The sequence below is a fragment of the Acomys minous genome (genome assembly GCF_964271855.1).
Source record: "Acomys minous genome assembly, chromosome: 15".
Taxonomy (NCBI): Eukaryota; Metazoa; Chordata; class Mammalia; order Rodentia; family Muridae; genus Acomys; species Acomys minous.
This window is the reverse complement of record NC_140497.1, coordinates 15,042,076-15,064,250: the sequence shown is the minus strand read 5'-3', so window position 1 is coordinate 15,064,250 and position 22,175 is coordinate 15,042,076. Positions and strand designations below refer to the sequence as shown.

The following is a 22,175-nucleotide window of genomic DNA, read 5'->3' as shown; positions in this document are numbered from 1 at the left end:
CAACCAGAGTCAGGCTGTGAGAGACACTGCCTCAAAAACAAGGTGGATGTTGTGAGGAGGAACACCACCCAAGGTTGTCCTCTTGTCTTCAGGTGTGAAGCATACATATCACACACACACACACAGACACACACACAGACACACACACACACACACACACACACACACACAGACACACACACACACACACACACACACACACACACACACACACACGTGTTTTCTGGACAGCACAATCAAGGTAGATGTTCACCTGTGCTGCCAACCCCACATGAGCTCATAAGCACAATAGTGCAGCTGTGACTACCTGTTACTCCAGATGTGGAAGACCTACAGCAATGGTATCAAAGCTTTAATCTCAAAACCGTTTTAATGTTACCATAAATTACTATAAATGCAGACATTTCAACTATCATAATATCATTTCAGATACTCTGAAGGCCAATGTTGACTGCCCCCTTTAAGAACTTAGAAAACTTTTGAGAGAAAGAGGCAGGAGACTGGCAGTTCAAGGTTAGCCTGAGCTACAAAGAGAGACCTTGTCTCAAAACAAAAACAAAAACAAAAAAACAAAAAAAAACCAAAGCAGCCACGTGTGGTGGCACATGCCTTTAATCCCAGCACTCGGGAGGCAGAGGCAGGCAGATCACTGTGAGTTCGAGGCCAGCCTGGTCTACAAAGTGAGTCTAGGACAGTCAAGGCTACACAGAGAAACCCTGTCTTGAAAAACAAAAAACAAAAAGAAACAAACAAACAAAAACACCAAAACAAAACAAAACAAAAACCAAAGCAAAGGAACAGATGAACGTAAATATTGTCCTTGAAGGATGTCAGCTTCCTGAATGCGGCGATGGCAGGGGTGGCCATCACATATGGCCTTTACACGTTAAATTTCGATATCACCCAGTTGATTGGACTCACAAATCTTTAGCAAGGAAACGCATTAAGGCAGCATTTACATACAGATTCATGTTTTAAGCAGTTGTTTATTATTAATCAACTAATCCACACAACAAACCTATGAGGTAGTTTAACATGCCTTGAATAGGAACAAATTCAAAACCAGAAAAGGGGCGGGTGAAGGATATGGATGCCTACAGTCATATGTTGAGCAGACAGACCTTTCTTAGTTGTAATCTTACAAAAGAGAAGCAATTCACTGGACAGGCTGATCAAGTGAACGACAGCTAGTGGGGAGTGTAGTTACCACCTGGTGGTCTCTCACTGGGGTTTAGTGTTCTATGTTCCCATTGTTTGCAAAAAAAAAACCAACCCATCTCCCTCGGCCTAGACAGAAGGGCGGCCCCTCCACCTGTCGAGTTTGCACATGTGTCCCGTTGTTCTTTCCTTTTGGTATGACTGACTCACTAAACTTACTCCACCAGACAGTACGAAGATCCTTGAAGTTCCCACTTATGTTGCTATGTCATCTAAGAGGCCAGAAAAGTACAAATCCTGTTGGTCTTTCAGCTCAGCAGCAGTGGAAGAGAGTTTTATGGCTACTTTATCGGCAGAAGGAATTGCTGCAGCACTTGCTGCTTAGCGGATTGCTTTACGAGTATTTTTATTAGTTCACCGGGCTGTGGAGACTGTATATAAGGGGAGCTCATTAATTTGGGTCTCACTGTCATGGCATCTGTGGCTGCTGACACATGTGCTAGCCTCAAGCTTATTTCTGCACTAAAAGGGAAGAACATTTTGTAAAGCAAATTTGAATTGTATTGCCAGGACTAATGAATGATTTAGTTTTCTGAGGAGTTAGACCTAAGCATGGCGTTCAAGTGGTAGAGCATGTGGACAGTGCGTGTTGCATTCCCGAGATTATATCACGGGGTGGAAAGAGGAAAAAGAGAAAAAGGAAGATGTCTATATCAACCATCAGTGATTGTTCAATTAAACACAGAAATCTCAATTTAATACCAGGTCAGTAGATATGTGTTTTCCTCATTATGGCCACAAAACCTCAAGTGATCAGCTGACATCACTCTGACCACCGGAGCAGCCAACATACTTTAGACACAGTAATATTGACAGCTCTTCTTTTTCATAGATAAGTTTTCCCTGTGTTCTCAAATGGCATGCTATAGAAATAACTCCAACAAGGTCTTATTGTAATCTCACTGCTCTCTCCGAGGGGAGCTCCAAGTGGCTGGCCAGGGGACAGGGACACAGCCAAGTTTTCATGTGTCTCTTTCTTTTCAGCAGAATTTACTGGTCACTGGAAAACACTTATTCCAAATCCAACTCCCATCTACTCATAATAAAACTGGAAAGTAACATAAGACTTAATTAAACATACAGCCACACCTAGGAAACAGTGAACAGCACAGTTTCCTGAGTGGTGGTATTTCTGCTCTACAGTCCCTGGACACAGTGGCATTTCTGGGCCTTCCTGCACTAAAGTAGTCTGGCCAAGTGGTCCTCACGGCATCCTGGGATGACATTCCCCTTATCTGCATGAGCATGAATAAACTTGAGAACAATCAAACCAACAAAATGTCTGGTGGGTGCTTGTGGCAGCTTGCCAAAGAGCAATTGTATTTAGATGAGGCACTCTGAAATAATCTGATTATTTTAGCTGGAGGCTTATCTATAAAGGACTTGGCAAAGTTTCACTGTAATGCAAAGGAAATCTATGCTCATAGGCTTTTCTATCTTAGGTCATTAAAAAGTAAATAAACACAACACTTCAGGGGAAGAGCTCAGGCACTAAACATAAACAGAAAAAAAGATTTAAAAATAAAAAAAAAAACTCAGACTATGCTTATATTACAGCAGAATTGACAAATAAAGCTTTATTCCACACATTCGAAGAAAAGCCATCACTGGAGGATTGTAGCTCTGTTGTGTGCTTCTTTTCCAAAGTGGCAAAATAAAATTGTTGCCACTGTACCCTCCTCGTTCCTCATCTGCAGCATGACTGTACACGGTATGTGACCTCCGTCTTCGTAGCCATAGTCTGGTCCTTATGGACTGTGACCTCCTCACACAACAAAACAGGCACCTTAAGAACAACACTGTGCATTTCCATGTCGTTTCATTTATTGCTCGCTGGCTGTAACCACCTCAGGTCCCCATGGAAAGCAATGATGTCTGGAAAAGTCTTACTTCAGTAGATTGGTGGTCACAAGGTGTCAAGGGCTGCTCCAGCCAGCTGAGAGCCCAGGAATAGAAGTTCTGCATCTACCTTGCAGTGTCTGCAAGGCACCTCTTCCCATCGCAATGCAGAGCAATTAACCCCCGGAGAAGGTTTTTTTTTTTTTTTTTTTTTTTTTTACAGTAGCACTCAGACTTGATCCCTTCAAAGAGCATCAGTTCTCTGGTCCATCCTCCACCCAGAGGCATTCTTCTCAAAGTCACTGAATCCCAGCTCAGCACAAGATGAAAGAGAAACAGAAGAACGAAGCTTCTTGGGGATTTAGCCACTTTCGTCCCCGCAAATCATCAGTGCCCCAAATTAAAGCCCACAATTCAGACCAACTTTCTAACAACCACTCCCATCTCACTCTGGGCTTTAAAACTATCCTTTGGATACCTTTCGAAAAGCATTACACCAAGGTCAATGCTGTGAAGACATTTTTACTTAGTGGGATCATCATGCAATCAAACTAATTCTTTTCCTAAGCTATGATCTGGCAGCTTGCAAGGAGAAGTTGGCTTCATCTTGGGAAGTTTTCCATCAAGGTGATACAGAGGGAAGTTCCTGCCTCTCTGTTTCCATCCTGCTCTCATGCTCCTGGCATTTAGAGGCAAGGCTGGCTTGTCGGTGTGAAGGAGGAACAACTGGTATTCTGCATAACTTCCACAAACCACAGTTTGTTCTGTTTCTGCGGCTGTTGTCACCAACCATGTTCCCCATGATGAGAAAAGTATATTTGCTAATGGGTCTAGGAGACTTACATGATAATCATGAAGGGTCTCACAGAATCACGGTAACTCTAAGGAAATCTAGAATAAACTGGAAATTAAATTTTCCACTCTCTGTAAGTTTGAATAGTGCTCTGACTAGCTGCTGTGTGATTGCAGTTTAGAACTTGTGCTAAACATGTTATCCGGCAAGGATTCTTTAAAATCCAAGTATAATTTGCTGCTAAATTAAAAGAAGAAAAAATCTTATTTACTTTCAAAAATCAATATTGGTCACGTGTTAATCTGTGAATCCTTGTAAGAAATGTTCATTGCTCAAGAAAGGATCCTCTTTAGGTTGGTGAGGAGTTCTCTACCACAGAGAAATGCTGGCATCTCTTCTTAGCTCTTGATTGATGCTTTCACTACTTATTCTTCAGGCTGTAAGACAGAAAGGAAGACAGTAGCACTTTTTTCCGTAATTATATATGTTGGCACTCCCCTCTTTCTCACTCCCACCCTCTGTCCCCAACCTCATCAAACTTAAATTAGGCTAAATTTAGATGGCGAATTGTGTGTGTGTGTGTGTGTGTGTGTGTGTGTGTGTCTGTGTGTATCTGTGTGTGTCTGTGTGTGTTTATGTGTAGTATGAGTGTATATGTGTGGAGATGTGGTCAGTCGCCTGTGAGTGTCTGTGTGGAAGCCAGAGATCAGATTCAAGCTTCTCCCCATTATTTCTCTCCACTTTATATTCCTGAAACAGGGAATCATCACTCAACATGGAACTCACCATTTTTGCTATATTGACTGGGTGGCAGGCCTTGGGATTCAACTGTTTCCACACTTCCAGTGGTGAAGCTACAGGTATGCACAGCCATGCATGGCATTTATGTGGGAATTGGGGCATTAGAATACAGGTCCTTGTGCTTGTAAACCAAACACTTTACCCTCTTAGCCATCTCCCCAGGGTCCTCTATGATGATTCTTTTAGGAGATTAAATAATCTGCATTATATAGTGGCTGAATTATTAGTGCTATCTCCATACTGTGAAAATCTGCACTTCCACACTCTCAGTCCATATACTAGTTCCTTCCCAATGATCTTAAGATAAAACAATAGATGTCAAAAGATGGTTGGTTTGTCCCATAACATATGTGCCACTTATTGCACTGGTATGTCTTGCTGGAAAGGCACTGTTGTAGGCCAACGGGTTTGTATCTGGGTGATACTCATTACCCTTCCCCTTTGTTAGTTTGCAGAGGACCTTCCAGCACCATGAACATTAGTTAGTAGGGGGAAAACTTCTAGTTAGGCACCAGCTTGACTTCACCATGTTTGGTGTCATAACTAAGCTGTTGTCTTCAGCAACGGAGTCTTACCATCAGGTTATGGAGAACAACGAACAGCCTTGGCAAACAGTCTTGAATTTTATGCAGTTCTATGGGCTCCCTTTGGCCAAATACTCAACAAGATGTAGTTCATACCTGGCACTGGCATTATAATTTGGTAAGATGCCTGGTTGGGGCACTGTCTCTCCTATTGGATTTATGACTTCACTCTGTAAGATGTAACCCATAACCTGACACTGTTAAAATGGCCAAGAACTTGAGACTATATAGATCATGGCCTTACAAGAAAACCTAATGTTATTCTGTTAAAGGAACACAATAATAAAATGACACTTAATGATATACTGCTATATACATGGATCAGTACCTTGCTCAGCGTATGTCAAAGAAGCTTATCCTTACAATAAGGGAGAATTAACAAAGAGATCCACGACTACAAAATGTGCAGAGTGAGAGACTCTGGAAGGCTCAGTTCTTCACGGGATATCTGTATCAAACCCCTCCCCCTCAAGACTCAGGGATCAATGTGAAAGAGGAGGAAGAAGGGTCATAAGAGCCAAAGGTGATGGATGACCCCAAGGAAACAGTGTCTTCCAGACACAGAAGGATGGATGCACAGGCTCACGGAGACCGTAGCCACATGTAGGTCTATGCAGGTTCAAGCCCGATGAGGTCCCAGAACTGAAAGGTGGAAGAAGACACAGGATCTCATCTTTTCTGTGAAGTGAAGTACTACTTGAGACCAGCTAGTTTTCTCTGACCTTTAGCTTTTTAGATCTTTGTATTCTATCTCCCAGGATAATCCTTGAGCCTTGGGGAGGAGGTGTAATATAAATATCTTCTCTGTGGCTGAGCACTCCACAGTCATCTATACATTGCACTTTGGCCCAGCTGTGAGCTTCTACACTAATCAATATCTACTACACAAAGAAATGTCTCTGATAAGATATGAGAACTGTACTACACTGTAGATAAAGACCCTTGAATTTACAGGGTGGTTTGATACAATGTCCATTTAGAAAATAACAGTAGTTAGGTTTTACTCCTCTAGGGCCTGTGCACTCCCCAACCATGGGTTCTTAACCAACTTTGCAGTATCAGGCATGAGTTTTCTCCTGTGGAATGGGTCTTAAATCATAGTAGAAAGCAGTGCAAGTATTGCACCTATGGGTACATCATGTCATACTGGTTATTATTGTAGTATACAAGGTTTGTTGCTAGGCAACGCTGTTTGGGCTACCCCAGACAGGAACCTAGATAGCTTCTTCCTGTATTGAGAGGCAGATGTCTTGATATAAATCTAATGAATGAACATTCAACAGCTACAAAGAGAAACACTAATACTCATATCTGAAACCTCACTTTCCAAGAAAAAAAAATGCTGTCGTAGTATTCTTAGCATCTAAGGAAGGATTTGAGTGCTGTTAGTATAATGCAAACCACATGAAAATGGAGAGTCCCACACTTCTTTTCTTCTTTTTAATGGCTTTGAAATTTTGCCTTGAGGTGACCCTGGGAACCACAGCCATTTTTTCCTTAAATAGTTGTTCTGAGAAGAAAAATCTTATTTTAAAAATCTCACATTTGGTTTCTGCCACCATCAGTTCATGACCGAAGGGAATTTTACAGTCCTTGTCAACTTCATGAATTAATGTGACATAAAGGCCAAAAGTTCATACTGAGCAAACAAGTGTAATTCCATTTCCATAAACTGTGGAGAAGAACCCTTTTCAGATGAAAATGAGTCTGGATCACACATCCATGGGTACCAGTGAGCAGGCCAAGCACATCTGCAGCTGAGCAGCACTCAGTCCTGATTGCATCATTCTTGGAATGCAGATGAGGGGGGATTTTCTTTTAACTTAGAGTGAAAATAGTATATTAAGGATTTAATCTCATAACGAGGAAAAATATGCCTGTTCCATTTAGAGTCAGCATAATTATTCAGATCCTTTCCGAACGCAGAGAAATAATAACAAATTAAAGTATCTTTCAATTCCATATAGTTTTTATAATTATCCTCCTGTTGCTGGGTATCCTTGCTGAAATGGCTCCTTCATATTTTACGCAGCATCCCATCTGATACAAAGAACATGAAATTTTTTACTGCTATTAATAAACATGGAGCCATCCAATCCAAGCAGAAAATTCTTTTTCATCTGAGAGATAAGCTGCATAATTCATATAATTTCGGAAATTTCTTTAAATAGAAACTTGAAGAAAAGCATAGGAAGGCGAATTCATTACGTTGTTTCTATTTACGTGGAGGTCGGCGTGTCTTCTAGTGTGCTGTCTGTTGCTGTGATAAACACCATGATGAAGAGCAAATTGGGGAAGAAAGGGTTTATCTAATCACACAGGTTATAATCCATCATCAAGGGATGCTGCAGCAGGAGCCCGGAGCAGGTACTAAAGCAGCAACCATGGAGGAATGGCTGCTGACCAGCCTGCCCTCAGGCTCATAGGAAACTACCTTTCTTATACAACCTAGACCTGCCTGCTTAGGGATGGTACTGCCCACAGGATCCGGCCCTCCTCCATCGATTACTAATCACAGAACAATTCACTACAGCCTGACCACCGACAGATCAGTCCAACAGAGGCAGATTTTGAACTGAAGAGCCTTCTTCTCAGGTGTGCCAGGCTGACACCCAAGACTGGTGGTCATCACAGTTAGCCTCATGGTCTGTCTTCAATGGGATCAAATTGGAAGAAAAAATTCCAGTCAATCATGTAGCTCACTTCTGGGTCAGCACACACACCAATAAACAGGGTAGGTAAGCCTAAGGGCTCCCTTTTCACACTTGCTACCTTTCTAAGAATACTAAACTAATAAATACTATTCATGGGATCTTGGAGCACCGCTAGAAAGAAATGGAATCATTTATAAAGGCTGCATGTGTACATCTTCCTGAGGAAGTGTTCATGTTAGAGAACCATGGAGCTACAGGTAACCCCTGTGAATTGTAGCTCCTATGGGGTGTGATGGCCTTTGGGACAAGCCAGGTGAGAACTGTGCCTCAGGATCAGGCCACACAGGCACTTCAGCTCTTTCTATCCTTTTCCTTTGGCGGCCTTTTAGCTCCAAACGATTCAAAAAGCGAGTTTTGCTCCAACCTGGATACCAGACAGACATCTGCATGAAGCATGATTAAGAAAACACTGGAACATGATCTCATCTTTGAAAATGACCAGAAATGTATATATACATGTAATCTTCCTGTGATTAAATAAGCATGTGTATTAGAAAGGGATCATTAGAGGGAAATGGAATGACCCATTTTCCCCACATTAAATTTTAACTGTTCCATAAATACGCTAAAAACCAAAGCAGAATAATATTGTCTGGCTTCATAAAGCTGAGTTTGTGACAGCATATAGTACAAAGATGCCACCGCAGGCCATAGCTCATATGAAGTGGCACATGCAGAAGTGCCAGGCAAAGAGAAGTCCTATTCTTAGAGTTTTCTACTACATCCTCATGATTTTAATTTATTTGACTGTCCAAGCTGTCCAGGAGGCTAAGGGAAGAGAATCACAAGTATAAAATGTTGTCCAGTGTGAGCTGAAGGCCAACCAGAGCAACTTAGTGAGGCCCTAGCTCAAGCTAAACAGTAAGAAAACAAACAGAGAGCTAGGGACATAGCTCAGTGCGACACTTGCCTGACCTGTGTTATGTGTCTAGGCTTCACACCAAAAAACTACTCAACCTGTGTTCCTAAAAGTAGACGGTTGCCAAAGGATTGCCGCCTTTGCTCCCCTTTCTCAGATAGTACAATGAAAAGCCAAGTTAAATTGTATTCTCATTGGAACACCTGCTGTCTTTATTCCTCCCTTCTGGCATTCCCTAATTTAAAGACAGGATTCGGGGCTTTCTCCCTGTGGTCTCTTTTCCCTCTCATTCTGCAACCAATCAATTATAGACCTGTTGGCTTCCTACTTCCCTCCACGTCTACTCTTGTCTCAGCATCATAGAGCTGCATCTTGTTCCATAAAGGACACTGTGACACCGACAGTTGCCTTTGATTCCTGGCTGCCACCTAATGCCAAGGACACCCTCGGGGTAACTTGTTCCCATCACGATTCTGGAGGTTGCTGAGGTCCCTGCCCTGTCATGTTCTCCTTTGCCATGGCTATGTGTACAGGTTGTTCTGTGTGGAAACTCACTTGGCCTCTTTACTTGTCCAGCTGCTGTGTTCCTTAAAGGGACAATGCTTCCCCAGGTGATTCTTGCCTGAATCCGTCCTGATACAACCAGATTTAACTCGCTATTTTCATTAGCCACTTGAGAGTAGAGAAGAAAGCCTGAAGAAAATGGCCAAGCTCCAAGAGGTGACAGGCCATCTCTGTGCTTATGAAAGTAGATGGTCAGATGGCAAGGGGTCAGGCCAGACACCCTGACTCTGATTCTGACAAAGGTTTGTCCAGAGAGCAAAGGGTTGAAGAAATAGTGGAGAGGAGAGAAAGATAACGTGGGGCGAGTGGGCACACAGGGAGATGATTCTGCACTGTTACAATGCTACCTCCGAACAACGCTCAAATCTTAAAAGTGGTTGTCTAGATGACATTCTTCACAGTTGAGAAGAGAGTGGGGTCTGACTTTCACATGTGCTCTGGTGCCTCATATTTGACCACGACCCCTGGATGAGGAGACCTGGTGGCACTCAGAGGAAGGATAGCAGGTTACCAAGAAGAGGCTTGATACCCTATGAGCATATAAAGGGGGAGGAAGTCCCCCTCAGTCACAGTCATAGGGGAGGGGAGTAAGGAGAAAATGGGAGGGAGGGAGGAATGGGAGGATACAAGGGATGGGATAACCATTGAGATGTAATATGAATAAATTAATAAAAAATTTCAAAAAAAGTGGTTGTCTTAAGGAGTCAGGGATTTGCAGTGCTTTGTTTTAGTGGAATTCTGTGTCGTCTGGCTGGTAGAAGGAGAGGAGGGAAGAAGCAATCATATGTATAAGGGAAGAAGAGAGATGAAGAAACACACAGTGTGAGTTACATGTGCGGTCAGGGCTTGGGAAGCTGCAGGCGCAGGACCCTGCTCACTCAACATGCCCAAAGGCCAGATGATGGAGTTCAGCTGGCATCAGATAAGCACAAGATGAATGTATTCAAATCTATCCCGGGAAAACAAATCCCAGACATTTACAGCCCTTGGGACAAAGAAGTGATTTAAGAAAATTCAGTTATCACGAACAGAAATCCTGAGCAGCCCAAAGTCTAGGCTATTTTCAGGGAATTTGGATATGCTGCTTCCTAATACACAAGGGCTTGAGCAATTGACAAAAAAAAAAAAAAAAAGTATTTGTAATTAACTTTCCAAAGCACCTAAAGAACAAGCCTCCTCTGCTTATATAAAAGCTGCATTGTTTATATGCAAATTAATGCTCCTGGTGCATTAGAATAGTTTAGTCCCTTAAGAAGGCAAACACCCGCTTGATAATCTTGTTTACACTATTCATTTGCTTTGCAAAACATTTTTTTCCCCACAAAAATCTCAAAATAATGAAATGTTAGAGCCAGAGGGAGCCCAGGGATTATCTAAGGAACTCGTGCTTTACAAATGCAAAGGCCTTACAGAGCCCCTAGCACACAGGTACAGCCGGGTGGTCTTGCCATTGCTGACACCCTCAACACCAAGCTCCTCCTTGGGGGTGACTCTCCTTTCCGTGTGCGTTGGTGGGAGTTAGCCTCACAGCCGAATGCGAACAGTGAAAGATGCAAACCAAACACGAAGATTTGAGTCACTATCGGGCCCCAGCAGCTGGACAGGCAGAACGGACAAAGACTTGGACCCCTTCCCACACCTGTGTAGAGCAGAAGCCTGTTAAGTTCCTTCTCGTTTATGAGCCCCAGCAGCCACACCCTCCCCTCCATCCTCCTTGACTCTCTACTTATCCCTCGCCATTTCTCTGGACTCAGAGGAGCCTTGTCCTCGCCGCTGTTCTTGGTCATCTCATGGACCACTCGGTTTCTGGCTGTGACTGTGGACTGCCTGAGCCCCATGTGAAGTCTGGGGCTTTCTCTCTCTAACACCATATTGTCTAGGTTATTACAAAGGCTGACAGCGTTGGTCTGTCACCTTCCCTCACTAAACGCAGATGGGGAAATTGGGAAAGGAACCAAATGCCACATCGGGAAGAAACCACTCCAGGTGTGCACAGTGCTCGCCCACTCCCCGTTTTGAACAAGTCCATTTCCAGCCCATATTTTCAGGGAGACTTCGAGCATCTCATCCCTTTTCCACACCCACTTACTACTGTTCTTACAGATTCAAAAGATTTGTGATTGACAGTTAGGAAACTTGATTTTAAACCCCACACCAGGGGCTTAAGAGGTGACTCTGTGGCTAAGAGCGAGTACTGCTGTTCTAGAGTTCGGTTCCCAGAACCTAAGTCAGGTGGTTCATAGACACCTGTAGCTCCAGCTCTGGGGATCTGATTTCTTCTTCTGACCTCCATGCCCCTCCCCCTTCTCTCTCTCTCTCTCTCTCTCTCTCTCTCTCTCTCTCTCTCTCTCTCTCTCTCTCTCTCACACACACACACACACACACACCCCAGTAGTTAGTGGTGATTGCTCATGAACTGCATCACTAATTGTTTTTTATCCTCATTAATCTCCAAAACAAAGACATTGACAGCATCTTTCTCACAGGAACTTCATGAAGAGGGAATGAGAAATTGCATGTGCCAGGGATGTCTAAAAATGCCAAAATGTTTGTGTCCCCTACTCTTATCCTTAGTCCCCAGAAAAGTTGCTGGTGGAAGTGTGGCAGTTTGCATAGAATGTATGCAAAGTTCTTTAAACATGCTTGTGTGAAGATAACATAAGGAAGCCATTATTTTATTTTTAATATGTGCCAAATTAAAAAGTTTCTTACAGAAGAGTTTGGCCTTTCCTACAGGCTTGTGGGGTGGAGACCTTCAACACTTAGAGGACCCTCTCCTATTGGCAATGGGACGCGATAGTTTGTGGTGGTAGAGTGACCGCCCTGCTGAGTCCCTAGGCAGTTCCAGAATAGAAATTAGTCATGCTTGAAAAGATCAGGTGCAGGATCAGAGAGAGGGCAGAGGCCAAAGCATGTCTGCCCAGCCTCGGGGTGTGTAGACACTGCCAGGACTTTAGCCAAGCCCACCTACACAATGAAGTCACTGTTCCATCTGCTGACCCCAGGGCTCAGCTGAGCTTCCTGAGTGGGTGCCTCAATGTGTGTCCCGTTTCACAAGGATGGGGCACAGAAGCTCCAGGTATGTCACTTTCCCCAGACCTCATCTTCAATGCCATCTCCTTTGACTGGTCCCCCTTTGTATCCAAATAAAATTAACCAAAAGCCTAGCACTTTCCTGGATTCGCAGATTCCTTCCAGTTAATTGTTGACCTAGAGGCAACAGTGAGAACTCATAGACTCATTGCTAATGAGAAGGACAGGTGGGCAGAGGAGCCCCGGGGCTTAGAGCAGGTGTCTGAAGTGCAGGTCTGCTGAACACTGTAAAGTGGGCCCTGTCAGAATTGACTGGCATGAGCTCAGGTCATTCTTGGATTTAACTTTCTGTTTTAATTCAGAGTCCACTGTCATGTAGTGCGAGTACCAAGAAGGTCTGAGGTGCTAGGTGAGGAGTTTCTCTGCAGGTTATCATGGCAGAGTAGTTGTCAGAGAGAAAGTCTCACTTTCAAATGTTTGAGGTCAGACCTCAGCACATGCTCACCTCAGTTTCCTGGCCCATAAGATGGGTATACAACAGTGATGCAGAGACCTCATCAGGATGCTCTTAAGACCGAGTTACCAAATGAAAGTACTATGTAGCTGGTACATGAGATAGCTTAGTACATGGGAAATAGCAATCAATTGCTCACTTGCTATCACTACTCCTTTTATTCATCTTCAACGTGGGCTCTGGTTTTAGGTTACGTCAACTGCTGAGTCTGATGTGACTGGCAGGCTCAGAGGCAGGGATGTGAAGCAGAGGTTAAGTTCTTGAGGCCAAAGGTGGTGGTGGTTCTACCTGGCCTATGGGGGCAAAATGAAGAGTGGCATAAGGATGCTAGGGATGGGAAGGATGCTAAATATTTGACGGGCACAATAGTTCTCATGCTAAAGAAGGCTGCCTTCCCTGCTATGGTATCCATGGTCACGGCTATTGAAATATAAAATAATTTAAGTTAAATACTAGCAAAAGTTAGTCTCTCCCTTGCATTACCTGCATTTCAAGTGTCCACAGCCACACGAGGCTCTGGCACCACACCGTATAAGTAGACACAGAACCTTCATTTCACCATAGAATTTTCTAAGAGCTTGGCTGGGGCCACCAGGTATCTCCTTCAATCAGACATCCTTGGTGAGATAAACCACAATACTGTCTTTCATAGTTTTTCTAGCTATGTGAAACATCCATTTTATTCCCCACACATAGAAAATAAAATGAAGAAACGGTGGGTGGTTTTTGTAGCGATGAACCATGGCTCTGCTCAGCGGACCTCTACCTCTTTCGAAGAGAAGCTGAGGCACCTTCTGAAATACTATACCCCCACCACCATCCCCCGCCCCTACGGCCCGCTTTCAGCTCACAGTCAAACCTCCTGCAAGCATGGCTTCTGAAAACCTGCTCCCCCATCTACCCCCACCGCAGCAACACCAACCGATCCCTGCTGGTCTCAGGACAGCAAAGGTTTGCAACCGAAGTGGAGAAGGCTACCCCAAACACTGACCTGGGACAGGGTAGATTAAAGGTGCAGAGGCCAAGCAGCAGCAGCAGGACAGAGCTGGTAGGAGTGAGCCTGGGTAGCATGGGAGGGAGGAGGGCCTGATGGAACAGCAGTGGCGAAGGCTTTAGAGGAAATTGTGGCTGAGATGTATCTGAGAGAAGGGCAGTACCTGTGCCATCCTGCTGGCAGAGACACAGTGCCAGGCTGGGATGCAGAGGAAGGCAGTGGGCAGGCAAAAGAGAAGGTGAAAACCTACACCCTTGTAGTAGACCCTGGGGTGGACTCTGGTACCCCAGCTTTCCGGCTAGTGCTAGAAACAGCAGTAGTAGCCTAATAATGTTAGAATACATTTTTTCGGCAATGATTAGACCAAACCCCTCAAACCTGATATGATTTGACTGTGATGCAGAGAGAGAGGGGGGGGGGGAAGGTTGACCATGTAGGAATCTGCCATAAAATGGCTGCTCCACAGCATCACTGCATCGCCTTGTGCCTCAGCCTCACTGTCTGCTGAGTGACTAAGAAGACAAGCCATTCCATAGTTGCCCTTCGATGCCCTGCGGCTTGCCCAGGGGTGCCAGGGACCAAACGGCCCGTGGCCGACCCCCACCCATTCAGCATCTGCAGCAAACATCCTGTTTGGCCACTCACTAGGCATGCAAGGCATCCGGCTTAGCCCTGAGAAGAGAGCGATCCGATCCTGAGATAACCACAGAGACATCCTGCTTTGCCCCACCTAGGAAAACCCCTCTCCCTGCAGATGTTCCCGGGACTCAACCCCAGAAGATTTTGTACTTTTCCATTACTCTCCTCGCTTACCTCCGCCCTCCCTAAAGCAGGTTTTAAAAAGCTTGCCCTCACCTTCAATAAACGGCTCTTGACAAGCTAATGTTTCCTTGAGCTATGCCTCTCTCTCGCCCATTACTTTATCCACAGGTTGTGACCCCCCTCGGCCCCCCCAATAACTGACCAGCCGGACTGGTTATGTGGACAGGGGCAGCACCTAAAGACAAATCTAACCCTGTCTGCCATTTGCTTCCAAGTTCAGCGGCTTTCAGTGAGTCTCATCAAAAACCAACCACCTACACCAAAATGGCAGGTCCACGGAGAGAATTCCATGCCACCTTTCTCTCCCTCCAGCGTCAGGGTTTTCATATCAACTGGCACTGGCTACAGAACAACAACCTTCAGCTAACATATATATCCTTATGTCTGCCATGCCAGCTGTTTGATAAAAAGAGCCCAATTCTCTCTTATAAAAGTATGGAGAGGTTGGAGGAAGACCGTGAGGTCACAAAGAGTGTCCAAGAGCCTGTGATCGGCTGTGGCATTCTCCAGGCTATCCAGAGCTGGACCAAAGCAAAAGAAAGTACCTCTTACAGAGGACAGGGTCTATAGTGTCTCTGGTAGGTAAGCTCAGCCTTTAGAACAACTATCTGTCCTACTGTCCCAGGAGGACATCTAGGACATAGGATGTCACCTGACACCTTCCACATCAGGAACCGACAGCAAGTTCTTTTACCTCTCAGAGTCACAGTTCCACAATCTCTAAAATGGCTATAAGACACATGCATAGGGCAGTAGAGATAAATAAACAAGATAATGGTAACCCTTCATAAGTGGCTAGTCCGCAGTGAACATAGCCACTGATGTAGAAATCATTATACTTGTGACTTCATATTATCAGATCACCTTACAGTTTATAAGGTGTTCCACACTTTAATTACTATCAGATAATGGGACTCACATGCTTGCAAGCCAAGTAAAGCACCATCAATGTTTCCCCCTTACGTGATCCTTCTGTCACAACAGACTTTGAGACATCTAAGGAGTCCCGTCTCAAAAGCAAGATTTTCACCCACATGGCTGGGCCAGAGCCTCCTGAGGAGACAGTCTAGAATTACAAAGGGCAACAGAGCCAGTGAAACTGGGAAGCAAGGAAAAGCAAGGAGGCACTAAGGGAAGGAGCTCAGATGCCTCCTACTCAAGACTGTCCTGACAAACGGTAAGACGTTTTCAAGCCAAGTCTGAAACGTGCCCCCTGATTTCCATGTTCATAGTAAGCTAGGAGAGCTATACACTGTTCAACAGAAGCTATGGATTGGGTCTGGAACCTCCCACAGATGCTGCTGGGAGCCTTGTTCTCCAGTGTGTGCTAAGTTGGTGATGTGGAACCTATAGGGGGTGGCCAGCTGATGGAAGTGGGTCACAAAGCATGGGTCTTTGAAGGTTAGTACCCAGCATCAGGTCCGGGTGCTCACAGCTGTTTGGTCTGCCATGCCACAAACCGTGGCTCTATCTCATGCCCCTGTTGCCATGGAGAGAACCATCCCACTCTGCTTTCCCTGCCACGGCAGACTGAACATCCAGAAACCCTGAGGTAAAGGAAATCTTTCTTCCTCTTAGCTCTTTTTCTTGGGTATTTAGTCACACTGATGCCAAAGTAACTAATATAGGAATTAAATCTTGATTATTTTGGAAATGTTTGGCTTGTATGGATAGGGAAAAAATGAAATTTGGATTCTACTGCTACAAACCAAGGGCCTTCCAGAAACTGGAGAAAGACCCAGAACAGGCCGCTTTCATATGTGTATCAGTGGGAACTTGTCCGCAGACACCTGGTGGCTTCCCAGCCTCCTGAGTTTTTTAAATAGTACATTTCTGTGGCTAATGCCCTTGGGTTGGCCACAGTCATTAAGGTCACAGAGTGTGCTGACAGAGAGCCTAGCACTGCAGTTGAGCTTAAGAAATAGTGTATTTGGATTCCGTAGTCCTCTAAGATGCTGCCCTCTCCGCAGTAAGCCCGGCAGAAGCAGCCAGTGTGTCTGTTCATCTTCAAACTCCATCTGTGCAGCCTGCTCCAGCCACAGAACACTCTACCTTGTGTGGAAGCCTCCCCCCACACCTCCCAACAGCCAGCGGGGCAAGGCCTCTATAGAAAAACCTGCAGCAAAGTGAAATTGCTGGGTACGAGAAAACGGAAAGGCAAGGCAAGGAGGATCCACAGGGATCTCTTCCCTCACTGCAGGTCTGTCCCTGGGAAAGAAAGGAAAAGGAAAAGACAGTTGGAGCACATGTGGTGGAAACTCACCTACAACACCAGCTCACCTTTTTAAAGAAGCCAGAGACTGAGTCATTTTCACAAGGAAAAAGAGTCCTCTTGGGGTTCGCCTCTTGCATAAATTTGGCTCCTACGGAAACATTTCTCCGGGTATAGCTCTAAATGTGAGCAATTGAATTCTAGGTGTTAGGATCGATTGATTCTCGTACTCTATAACTATTTGCTTTTAAATAATAGACAAAAAGGAATTGATTAGGGAAAATTTCAGGGCTGAAAAACAAGACATCCTGATTAAAATTCATGCTGACTGCTCTCATCCAGCACTGGCGAGTCCTGGTGGGGAAGAAAAATCCTTTTTTTTTTTCTTCTTCTTCTTCTTCTTCTTCTTCTTCTGTTGACTTTGTTAATACTGAAAAAGAAAGACCGAAGAAATGAATTGCGTTCCTGTGGTCCTCAGAGGAAACCCTCAATTCCTGAGACGGCATAATTATGTGCTTCTAGCTCATGACCTTTCCTTGCTGGTGACTGGCCGGGCAGGAAGGAGAAGGGCTCGGAGAGGCTCTGTGAGGCCTGCAGATGCCAGGCAATGGTCTGTGCCTAACTGGTTCCTAAAAGAATGTAGGTTATTTGCAGCACACGGGAGTGGAGTGGCCAGGCATATAACTCCCTGCCATTTCCATAGAACCTCTGAGCAGAGGCATCCTGCCTGCGGAGGCTGGCAGGACACTGTTTCAAAGCATTTAAAGCAACACGCAGTTGATCTGGGGTGGGGGGAGGTGACACATGCAGCTGCGGCGGTGACAAGGAACGAGTGGCGTTTCTTAAGGTGCATCCTCTGCACTATTTTGATGAACTCTCAATTTCTAGACGGTGAGGCAGCTTCTGTTAATAAGCAGCAAGCGCCAATTAGACATCTGTGTGTGACATCTAAATGGAACACTTGGCTGGCTCACGCATGTCCCTGTTTCCCCATCTGTGTGCGCCATCCAGCCTGGGTGATCTCATAAACCACAGGGGGCCTACACCCCCTCCACTTGCTCCTTTGTTGATGTTTCTTCCCCCTCCCACTTTTTTTTTTCCTTTTGGCTTCTCTATGTCTCTCACAGCCTGGCTCCCTGACCTAAAATTCAGAGATCATAAATCGGAAGCTCCCTACCGGCGCCAGGAACACTCTTTACTGGCTATTGGAAATAAAGGAAATCATAGGCTGTTGGAAAAGACATGGGCCTCGGGGCTGGGCAGGTCTAGACTGGAACTGGAACATGGGCTTTTCCGTTCCCCAATCACATGGCTAGGAAAAGCTGATTTTTTTTTTCTTGCTTTCTCAGCCCTGTCCCCTCCTCTGACAATGCTCAAATGTGGCAATCCTGATATTTGCCCTTTATATAAAATTTAGAGCCACACACTCCTTTAGTGTGATGGAGGTGTAGCAGGAACCAAGATGGCAGAAGCCAGTATCTTATCCTTTGTACGGAGAGTGGCAATGCGTGGCATAAGTAAGCCATATGTCACTGTAGACACCGGTAAAGGCAACGAAGAAATGGAGGTGTGCGGGAAGGAGGGGCCCAGCCATCTGCCCCTTAGCCCCTCAATAACGTGGTTGTGGCTGTCATCACTGTCACCAAGAAAGCAAGGAGCCACTCCAGCAAGAGATAAGGCAGGGGCCAAAACCTTGCTAATGAGCTCTTCAGAGCGAACAAAGAAGCTTCTGCAGCTGGGGCTGAGAAAAGGAGGCAAGAAGCTGGCAAGGGGACAAAGACGTGCCCAGGAAGGACTTTTAGGCGCACGTAGCCCTGGAGGCTGTCGTTCATGCTCAGATTTTTACACAAACGGAATAGAAAGCTGTTCCAGTGTTTCTGCAATCAAGTGGTAGCCCAGGCACTAAGGGTGTAGTGGATGAAAAGAAGAGGATTGAAAGGATTCTTGGTTGGGGGTGAGGGGTAAGGAGGAACAATGGGCAGCACCTAGGGCCTGTCTTCCCGAAGGAAGAGATCTTACAGTATGTTGGTTTCAAGCCTTTGCACAGCCCTCCCTTCCTTCTCCCGAGACAGTACGAATGACATGTAAAATTCTGATGGGAAATTTCTGTATTACCTGAATATCTATCTAAAGCAGTAGAAATGAAGTTTTACAACCGACGCATGTTGCTGTGCTACATGCTTTTGCGGGTGACTTCTTTGTGGCTGGTTCAAGGGCTTCAGGTAATGCCACATAGTGCCTGGCACAGGTCCCAACATAAGGGTGCTCTTGACTGCCAGGCCTACTATATCCTATGTCGGTTTAAAGAACATAAGAGAGGTTTCTCCCAGAAGACATAGAGGAAGGCCAAGGCAGAGGTGAGTTTGGCTGGGCTTTTGATAACAAACTTGTTTATAGTCATTCTACAACCCCCCCCCCCCTACACACACACACATTTCTGGCTTCTGCCAAGTAGATAAATGTCATGAGACACAAAGATGCAAATGAGCAAGCTTGTTCCTATATAAAGTTATTGACTAACTTTGGGGGAGGGGTAATTAGAATGACTCTGGAGGAAGAAAGGCAAGCTCATACTCCAGCATTGCATTGTCTGTTGATGATTAAACAGAATTATGCCAAAGAGAAAAAAAAAGATACCACATTGTTCACTTGAACTCTCCCCAAGTCTATGGTTTTTTTTAATCTAATACTTCTCTTCAAAAATGGCTCCTTTCTTGGATCCGAGCCAGGAACCTGGGAATTAGAGACTCTAGTCATGATGCTGGTGATCCTGTGACGTCATTCTTGCATCTCAAGCCCTCTCCTAGCACCTGCACCTTCACTGTTAATGCTATGCCCTAGAAGGGCACTTATCTGCACTGCAGTCTAAACTTATCTTCACTTAATACCATATCCCTGAATCAACCACTGATTGGTTGGTTGGGAGGAGAACGACAGCTCTCACTCAGCGGGTCTCATCCTTACTTGGAGCTTTTCACTCTGTCCTCCCTGCTTTAAGTGTTTGTTCACATCCTACATCAGTTGGTTACCGGGCATCCCGTTCTTCCGCCCAAATGCCCCAGCCACTGTGGGCTCACAGCTCTCGCCCAGTGGACGAGGCTTGAGGGCTACCCTTCGCCAGTTCTCCTGCTCAGCCAGGAACGTGTGGCTTCATGAGTCGGAGGTGGCCCTGAGAGGATAAACCTACGTCTCAAATGAGAATGGTAAATGAAGGGCCCCATTGCTGACCCTGCCTGCCTTCCCATTTGTTTCCAGACCATGACCCAGCAGAACAGGGACGGCAGGCAGGCCCTTTCCTGGAACACCGTGTCATTTTGGAGAAACTGTGGCCCCTCCCCAAACAGTCCTGCTTTCTAAGATAAACACAAAGGTCTAGGGTGGTTTCCTCACACCTGCTCTCTCCCTCTTCCTCACTCTGTGTTAGCCTGGAGCACCAGCAGCTCTCCCTGTTCCCACTAGGTCTCTCGTTTGCTTTCACATGTACTATCTCTAATAAAATCATTGCATAGCTAACCTTCTCTGAGAATTTGCTTCTGAAAAGACCCAATCACAGATTTATACAACGATCTCACGTGTTTATTACAGTGATGGTATCGTAATACCTCTGGGTCCACATCAGTGGCTCACTGCCAGTTACAAAAATGCTTACTACATAGTAAATTCTTGATAAATATATGTTGAGATCAATAAACAAATGTTTCTTGATTGACTGAATGATTTACACACATGAATGACTTACGTAAGCTCGAGGGCAGGCATAGAAACCAAAGGCTATCACAAACAAGGCGGGGGAAGAGGGAAAAAGGGGGGGGGAACAGTAACTGGCAAGGAAGGACTAAGAAAGATTTCAAATGGGCCTGTTGAGATTTGCACTGAAAGTATAGTTGTAACAAGTATTCAGTTTGGTAATTTTGTTGCTTATTGTATCAATTGGATGAGTATGTGTTTTCATGCACTGGAAGAAAGCCGTGTGGCAGGTGGTGAGGAACTTCCAACTATACCTGTGAACGGGACAGATTGGAATGTGCAGAAGAGACTCAAACAAGCCCCAAACAAAAACAAAACCACCACTTTAAATGCACTAAGGTCAAAACCAGGTTGTCGAGAGGAAGGGGATTTCCATGGAACGGTGTAGTCTAACAGTTTACCATGTATGGATCTTGTTAGGTGCATGCTGCATTTTAAGAAATACAATGCATTCTGTAGTTACATTTTTTTCCCTATGCTCAAAGCAGACACTGTGATGAAATACAAACTGGAATTCAAAGCTTGTGTCATTTTACATGTGCGTGACTTTGAAATGATTGGAACCTCCCAGAGCATTCATTTTCTATCCAAACAGGAGAATATAAGCCTTTTCTCCGTGTTTATGAGGACTGAGTAAGACACGAATAGTGTGGTGCTTTGAACAGGTTGGGCCCCATAGACTCATTTGTTTGACTTTTGGTCCGTAGAGAGCCTCACTATTAGGAGGTGTGGCCTTGTTGGGAGTAGGCATGGTCTTGTTGGAGGAAGTGGGTCACTGTGGAAACAGGCTTTGAGGTCTCCTGTGCTCAAGCTACACCCAGTGGCACATCTCTTGATGCCTGTGGATCCAGATGTAGAACTCTCAGCTCCTTCTCCAGCACCATGTCCGCCTATGTGCCACCATGCTTCCCACCATGATGATACAGAGCTAAACCTCTGAAACTGTAAGCCAGCCCCAGTGAAGTGTTTTCCTTTATAAGAGTTGCCATGGTCACGGTATCTCTTCACAGCAATGAAACCCTAACTAAGACACATAGATGCCACACTAACTGTGTCTGACATGGGCAAGGTTCAGTTAATGCTAGCTGAGTCTACAGCCAGGAATGAAATGGCCCTGAGTCATTTCAGATGACTGAGAGGAATTAACTACCTGCAGAGGTCTTCACAGTGGCCCTCTTACTGCCGCCATCGACCTCTCTTCTTGCTTGTCGGCATTCCCAACTCTGATGTAGCAGGGTCTGAGAAACTTCCCCCATCCACTTCCCACTCTCTGGTAATCCCGCCAGCCAGTCAGCTGTGGCCACTTTACAGGAAGCAGCTAGTACCTCATGAACCCTTGCAAATGAACTGAGTCTTCCTGTGCTAGTTGTGCCTACATCACCAGCAGCCTCACTCTGCCGATGTCCAAAAGAAAATGCAGGTGACTCCTCCCTGATTTGTAGAGAAGTGTGATGATGTTAAAAACATGTCCTTAAATTTTT

The 22,175-nt window shown here is 45.1% G+C and overlaps 1 protein-coding gene across 2 annotated transcripts in view; it reads right to left on the bottom strand.

Annotated features, from left to right (window-relative positions):
* ZMAT4 (zinc finger matrin-type 4) overlaps positions 1-22,175 on the bottom strand; it is a 645,949-nt gene that overhangs the window by 221,347 nt on the left and 402,427 nt on the right. Inside the window, exon 7 of one of the 2 annotated variants that reach the window (XM_084759846.1) lies at positions 967-4,287. The exons of the other annotated variant lie outside the window; for it this stretch is intronic. Within the exon in view, the coding sequence (XP_084615972.1) occupies positions 4,272-4,287 (16 nt within the window). The 3' untranslated portion in view covers positions 967-4,271. Of the gene's footprint in view, positions 1-966; positions 4,288-22,175 lie in introns of those variants that run through there. 2 annotated transcript variants of the gene reach the window in all.